This window comes from Eupeodes corollae, chromosome 3 (assembly GCF_945859685.1).
Source record: "Eupeodes corollae chromosome 3, idEupCoro1.1, whole genome shotgun sequence".
Classification (NCBI taxonomy): domain Eukaryota; kingdom Metazoa; phylum Arthropoda; class Insecta; order Diptera; family Syrphidae; genus Eupeodes; species Eupeodes corollae.
In genome coordinates, this window is record NC_079149.1 from 85,364,580 (window position 1) to 85,372,341 (window position 7,762).

Below are 7,762 nucleotides of genomic sequence, written 5' to 3' on the forward strand. Positions count from 1 at the left end.
GACGAAGCCGCATCCAAATAAGCGCTGTTGGTTTTCGTGTTAGCAGTCACCATAGTAATTACATATCGCAGTTTTTCATCCTCTTTTTGCCCGGCCCATCCCATCGTATTTCCTGGATGGCGGTGATATCTGCTTTATAGCGGTCTAGGGCCTCCGCTAATTCTTCGGCCGCACGTGGTCTGTTAAGGGACCTAACATTCCACGTGCATATCCGAAGTTCGTTGTCCTTTATTTGCTTGCGTTGGTTGTCAACAGTAAATCCGTCCATATCCGAGGCTTGTTGGTGCTTCGCAACTATGAAAGCTTTTACGTGGCGTAGGAGTTGATAGACAGAGGTTGGTTTTGAGAAAAACCTGTGGACGCTTGTGTCCTCTTGAATGCAAATGTCTACCATTTGAACATCAAAAACCTATATATATAAGAATTAAATAATAGAAATGAATGGATATAATAATTTGAAACAAAAAAAAAGATTTCCAGCAATAAATCCTAGTAAAGAATGTATTGTCGTGTATGTAGCGAAGGCATGGATGTATGTATATATGTTAGTGGCGTCCTGTGCGCTGCACGCCTTGAGGTCCAGGCAGGATCCTCTGGCTCTTGCGTAATCTTTTTTTTATTTCTGACTGCTCAAGTGGTTCCGGGCGATTATTAATTATTTAAATTAACAACAAAAAGAGCACGAGTGCGGACCAAAACATTAACAAACACCAAGGAATCTCAACCCTATAAAAGGAAGGAAGAGGAGGAGACCCAAATGCCCATAACTCGAACCTGGGAGTAGAAGCTAAGTAGAATTTGTTTTCCTTCTTCTTTACATTTATAGCCTTAAGCTTTTTTTCTACATCTTAAGATCTACCAACACGACAAGCTAACGAAGGACTTAGGAGCAGAAATCCACACATAAACATGGAATGGAATACATAAATAGATATAGTTTTTTAACCACATTTTTATCTTCCAGGAGCAGCCACAATATATTTGAAACCGGCAGACGGCTTATATGCCAAGCTTGTAACTCTTTTAAACTTTTCTCTGTACAAAATTATTCATGAAATAAATAAAGATTCAAAAAAGTAAGCAATAAAAAAATACGTATATTAAAATAATATTACAATGTTTAGGTAATAAAACTCTGTTTAAATACATACTTACATATATTTATTAAAAAGAAAGACTTATCAAAATCATTAACATAGGAATTAAAAAAAAGAAAAAGGCTACTCTGTGTCGTAATTAATCTCAACAAGAGAATCATCCAGTACTATAACATCCGAATCATCTAGTCGTTTCCGTGCACCAGCACCTTTATCACGATCGTTGCTTTCGGCAAGAATGCATTCAAGAGCTTTTGGGAATCCGTTTTCTTTTTCATTCAGAATAAAAATATTCGAACGACAATCTATAAACTCACATTCACCGAACCATGGCATCGCTCCACAAATATACCTTAAATAAAATCACAAAATTATAAATAACACAAACGTGATATTTTTTACAACTTACTGTGATAAATCTGCTATAGAGTTAAGCAAAATCCTTTTACCTTCGGCTTTATTATTTAAGGCTTTAGATTCAAAATAGATACCACATTTTTTAGAGTTCGCGATTTTACATTGCTTGAAGTGAAGAGTTGATGTACTACTAACATCGATTCCTATTCGGCAGTTATTTATTTTACAATTTGACAAAGTCACTGCAGTCGAATCGCATGCTACTATTCCGTTGGAGAAATTTTCAAGTACACAGTCTTGCAGGAATATCTGAGAACTTCCAGAGCACATGATTCCCTGCTGTGTTGATGATTTGCCATCGCCTGTGATTTTGCAGTTATTAAGTGAGACTTTACCATTTTTTACCAAAATCCCCGAACGAATATTGCGGCAATCTAGAGTAATATTTGTTAGAGTAAAATCGCCATCAAAAATAAGCAGGATTGAATCGTCATCAGGGGACATGATGACTACTTCGTCGTCGTTTGTATCTGTGGCCGCAAAAACAGAGGAACTATTCAATCCAATTATCTTTCCATCATCATTCAAGTATTCAAGAAATTTAATACTGTGTCGTCCCGGGGGAAGATATATATCATCTGATGCGTTACAAATGTTAAGAACATCCTGACAAAAAAAATATGTTTATTACAATTAAAACTTTAAATTTTAAAAATATCGGGATTTCGGAATTCTTAAAAACTATATTTTTCAATATGGACATTCCATTGTTCCATTACTACGTGGAGATGATTGAATTTGATCCCTTTTTTATACCCCTCGATAGTTGGGAAGAGTTGAGAATGAGGGAAAATTCAACAATTACCGCGTTTACAAGGAGAATTGAATCCGAATTGAATCAGGATTTAGCGCCGTATAGACCTGGATCGGATCGAAATAGGATTACTCGATCCGATCCCACTGAAAGAGGTGAATCGAATCGAAAATTTGTTTGTAAACCTGAATCGGGGAATCGAGTTATTGGTGTGTGAGGTCTTGCTTGTGTGCGTGCGATAAGTTTTTTCCATATTGTTTGTTCTAAGCAAAAATATTCCATTTAAATGTAGTATTTTTGGTTCTAAGCTGAATTTAATTTAGCGCTCGTCTTTGTGTTGAGAGCATTGTTATAAAATTTGAAAGTTATTCACGTAGCAGTACGCACACAAATACAACAAAAATGTCATTTCGATTCCATTTGAATTCGATTCTTCGATTCAGTGCCACCATATACCTGGATCGAAATCTCAATTCGATTCGATTCGATTCTTCGATCTCCTCTTGTAACCAGGGTAAATAATTAAAGAATAGAAAATAGAGAAGAACATATGCAAATGTAGTAGGAGATCGAGGGAGACAATAGCAACAACGTTTTGAGATTATATGTGTGTATGCATATTATACTTGAAGAGGAAAGTTTTTACGGTTATGCTACAAGAGTATTTTTTGCGGTAGTTAGTTAATATAATATATTTGTTTTTCAATTCTGACAATAGTCTTTATTTTTGATATGACTCTTACATTTAAAAAAAATTATATTTTATCTTTTTTATACCAAAAATTTAGTGTGATATAGCTCCTTTAGCTTGTCCGATTCATATGTATATGTATATGAATATAAAGGTTGAGCTTTTAAAAGCTATAGGAAAGTTATTAAAAAAAAACACATAAAATTAAAAAAAAATGCATGAAATATTTATTTGACGGATAGAACGATCCATATAATTTAATGTTTGAAGATTATTTCATGCAAATGTTGACCTTGACTGCGTCTCAAATGTTCCATCCGATTAGTCCAATTTTGGCACACAAAATCTTAAGGCTAAATCGCACGATCAAGGCGGCCAATCGACCGGTCCCGAACGTGAAATAAAATGTTCACCGAACTCGCCTCTCAATAAGTCCATTGTTGCGCGGGCTGTGTGGCATGTGGCACAGTCTTGTTGAAACCACAAGGCATGCAAGTCAAGCTCTTGCATTTTGGGCAAAAAAAAAGTTGGATATCATCTCACGTTTCACAGTTACGTTACGATTCGCATTATATTTGAAGAAGTACGGTCCAATGATGCCACCAGCCCATAAACTGCACCAAACTTTTTCTGGATGCATTGGTAGCTCTTGCAATGCTTCTGGCTGGTATTCATTGAGCCAAAAATGAGCTTAGTCGCTTGCTGGAAGCAGCGCGCGATGAACTTTCTCAACAGAGCACGTGTTTTGATAGTAAAATTTAATAATTTGCAAGCGTTGTTTGTTTGTAGGACGATTCATGGTTAAATTATAGACCAAACTGAAGATGTTTGACAGTGAAACAAAACACGAAATGTGCGTCAGCTGTTTAAACCAATTGTAGTGCGTATACACTACACTATATTGCATAAGAATTTTATTGCAGGTCATTGCCATAGATCTATACTCCACGTTCCTATAGCCAACCCATTTCTCATATGCACTCGCATTTCATTCTTACTTACTTACTTAAGGTGGCGCTACAGTCCGGGTGGACCTGGGCCTCAACCAACAAGCGTCTCCAGCCAGCTCGGCCTCTAGCTAGCTGTCTCCAGTTTCGCACGCCAAGTTGGTTGAGGTCCTCTCCCACCTAGGTGCGCCACCTGAGTCGCGGTCTTCCTCTACTGCGCCGTCCCTCGAGATTGGATTCGAAGACCTTCCGGGCTGGAGCGTTGATGTCCATCCGCTCTACATGACCCAGCTATCTAAGCCGTTGGACTGAAATTCTGCTAACTATGTCAGTGTCGCTGTACAGCCCGTACAGTTCGTCGTTAAATCTTCTCCTCCATTCTCCATCTATGCGTACGGGACCAAAAATCACCCGAAGAATTTTTCTCTCGAAGCATCCTAAGACGCTCTCATCTTTCTTTGACAGGGTCCAGGCTTCAGCGCCATAAATGAGAACCGGGATGATGAGTATCTTATAGATGGTGATTTTACATGCTCGACTTTACTTCTCAATTGCCTTCTAAGTCCAAAGAAGCAGCGATTTGCAAGGTTATTCTTCGTTTGATTTCAGTGCTGGTGTCGTTGTCTGCATTAATAGCGGTGCCTAGGTAGACAAAGTAATTAACTACCTCAAAGTTATAGCTGTCCATGGTGACGTTTTGTCCAAGACGTCGTCGTTCAGTGTCCTTTTTTGATGACAGCATATACTTGGTCTTGTCCTCATTGACCACTAAACCCATCTTCTTCGCTTCCGTCGCAATGCTCAAAAACGCTCCACTGACATCACGCTTTGATCTTCCAATTATGTCAATATCATCCGCGTATCCGAGTAATTGGATGGACCTTTGGAAGATTGTGCCTCTAGTGTTGACGGTTGAGTTTTTCACAATTCTTTCTAGAACGATGTTGAAGAAGTCGCATGACAGTGCTTCGCCTTGCCTAAAACCTTTTTTGACATCAAATTCATCGGTAAGATCTTTTCCGACCTTGATAGAGCAGCGTGCATTCTCCATCGTCATTCTGCACAAACGGATAAGTTTGACAGGGATGCCAAAACTAGACATTGCTCGGTAGAGCTCTTCCCTATAGATGCTGTCATACGTGGCTTTAAAATCGATGAAGGGGTGGTGGGTATCGATTTGAAGTTCCTGTTTTTTTTCCAATATCAGCCGTAGTGTGAATATTTGGTCGATAGTTTACTTTCCTGGTCTGAAGCCACACTGAAAAGGACCTATCAGGTTGTTGACGAATGGCTTCAGACGTTCACATAATATGGCAGAGAGGATCTTATACGCAATGTTAAGGAGACTGATGCCTCTGTAGTTGGCGCATTTAAAAGGGTCTCCTTTCTTATGTATCAGGCACACTATGCTGAGATTCCACTCATCGGGCACGCTTTCTTCCGACCATATTTTGCAGATGAGTTGGTGCATGTTCCGTACCAAGTCATCGCCTGCTGCTTTGAATAGTTCGGCAGCGATGCCGTCAGCTCCAGCTTTGTTTGACTTAAGTTTAGATATAGCTATCTTCACTTCGTCAAGGTCGGGTAGGCGGAATTATTGATCTGCGTCGCCGAGGTTGAGTGGTTCTATCTCCCTTATTCGGTTCGTCATCGCCGTTATATAATTTGGAGAAGTGATCTTTCCATATTCTCAGCATCGACTGTGGTTCTACTACGATGTTCCCTTGATCGTCTTTACAGACTTCGGTTTGTGGCTGGCTCGCATTTCATTCACTCCAGAAAATTATTTAATAAAATGTTCATGTCATAGAGTCAAATGGTCTATATGTTCTAATAAGATATCGATTTTTGAAACTTTTTTGTTGCTAAATTCCAAAACATGCTAATAAAAATGCTTTCCCAAATCAAACTTATGTGGAAGCATTTTCATGTTAATGTTGTAAGTAAGAAACTCTTGAAACAAGGTGCAAACTCGGCAAACAATGCTCTAACAATTATGCTTAAATATTTTACAAGAAAAGACCTCAAAAGATTAAAACCGAAAAAAGTAAAATGTTCTGGACTATATGAATCGAAGATTCCCACAGAAAAAATTAATGTTAACATAATAATCTCCACACAAGAAACACTTTCATTCTGTCCAAATTAATAGCATTTTATCATGATACCTCATATATTAGGCTTATACCTTTCCAATTTAGGCATTGACACTTGTAAGGTTAATTTTTCAACCTAGTTTTATATTTATCTATATGTTTTTATATGAAAATTCAATGCAGTACACCCTATTTAGCCGTTAAAAAAAATCGACCTAATAAAAACTAACAGATTTCGGGTGTTTTAATTCTTTATAATTTAGTAAATGAGGAACGTTAATATTAGGAAGTTTTGACAGGTAATAGAATTTAATTTCCTTTGCACAAAGTTGGCATATTTACCCTAATTTTGATAATATCGAGTTTTCATAAAAGGACAACGATATAATGTTTGTACAGACGAGAAATTTGTTTAGTAATACAAATAAAAAAATACGCTTATTTTTACCTGCAAGGATGGACACATTTGAATAAGTTTCTGTTCTCCAACAAATTTCCCAGCCAACAACATAAATTGCATTTGTTTTTCGAATGTGAATGGGTCGGTGACAATGTAAGCAATAGGTTTCCGTTTGTCCAACTTTTCGTCCAGAGCACGCTTCAAAGATTTATCGTCATCGAACTTAATTTCTTCATAGATCTTTCGCATTTCTGGATTCTCTAGCATTTCAATTTCACTCCTTATTATAGTCAACCTAAGATGTAATCGCATCAAATCCGTAATTTGTGTCTTATCGAGGGTTTGATCTAGTTCCTCATCATCACTCAAGCCGATCTCTAAATACTCTCGTCTTTGTTGAATATACCTAGCTTCAGTCAATAGAGTTTTTATATGAGCAGCCATAGAGCGTTTCATACTTTTCTTTTTTAAATCATAGCAAAATCGGATTCTTGACTCCAGATGCTTTTCTACCCAATTCATGTCATCATCGTTATCATTATCCCAAGGCATCCAGACGTGGCTATAGAAGAATCTTAAACGGTCAATGCAATCAGCCGTCCTTTCAATATTTAACTCTGAGTTTTCTTGTATTCTGGTTGGCCACAAGTCCTCAAGGTTAACTTCTTGTCTTTCAGGTAGGTGCACATCCTCATCTTGCACTGCTAAGATGACAATTATTGCTTTAAGTTCCTTGAATAGCACTTGCTCCACCATCCCGAATACTACTGTTGGATAGCGAAGATTCAGCTCTTCGCAAATTACTCGGGGAATTTTCCATAATGCTTGCCATCCTAAATGGTTTGTTATACTTTTATTTTTTAAACTAAAACGAAAACAACGAAATTAAAAATACTAACCAACTGGTTCTATTTGAAGCTCTATGTAGTATGACCATTCTAGGCGCACTCTAGAAGCTGGGATAACACCGTCTTTCCAACTCAAAACGTCCATTGATTCCTCAAGTCGATTTAAGAGACATTTATCAAATTCATACACTTCCATTTTTATTCAACTAATGTCCCAAAAAGAGTTTTTAAAGTTGATACAACAGCAAACGAAAAATAGAATAAATGGAATATTTTTTAAACAAATCCTTTATAGTCGTTAAATGTCAAATTTGAAGCGCAATTAAGTGATACCAAGAGACGTTTTTCATGATCTAGTACTGTTCAGTTTTGGATTTTTATAAAGGACGCATTATGGATTTATAAAAAAAATTTGCAATTGTTCTTTTGCAACTCTAAGTCGTGCACCGATCACAGCTTGAGCATTTCGAGCATAGAGGAAATATATTATCATACTAATATTATAAATGCGA

The 7,762-nt window shown here is 37.3% G+C and overlaps 1 protein-coding gene across 1 annotated transcript; it reads right to left on the bottom strand.

Annotated features, from left to right (window-relative positions):
• Positions 1 to 1,122: 1,122 nt before the first annotated feature.
• On the bottom strand, positions 1,123 to 7,542 carry LOC129952618 (protein nessun dorma). Its single transcript, XM_056065333.1, has 4 exons — positions 7,302 to 7,542; positions 6,451 to 7,235; positions 1,507 to 2,120; positions 1,123 to 1,449 (listed from the first exon to the last, which is right to left on the bottom strand). The coding sequence occupies exons 1-4, from the start codon at positions 7,444 to 7,446 to the stop codon at positions 1,221 to 1,223; spliced, it is 1,773 nt and encodes a 590-aa protein (XP_055921308.1). The 5' UTR covers positions 7,447 to 7,542; the 3' UTR covers positions 1,123 to 1,220.
• Positions 7,543 to 7,762: the final 220 nt, after the last annotated feature.

What these genes read in the sequence shown, in the direction of transcription:
- LOC129952618 (XM_056065333.1), bottom strand. Translation starts at nt 7,446, where the DNA reads ATGGAAGTGTATGAATTTGATAAATGTCTCTTAAATCGACTTGAGGAA. An exon ending in GCTTCAAATAGAACCAGTTG is followed by an intron (nt 7,236 to 7,301) that starts GTTAGTATTTTT and finishes CAAACCATTTAG; the next exon opens with GATGGCAAGCATTATGGAAA. An exon ending in TCTATAGCAGATTTATCACA is followed by an intron (nt 1,450 to 1,506) that starts GTAAGTTGTAAA and finishes ATTTTATTTAAG; the next exon opens with GTATATTTGTGGAGCGATGC.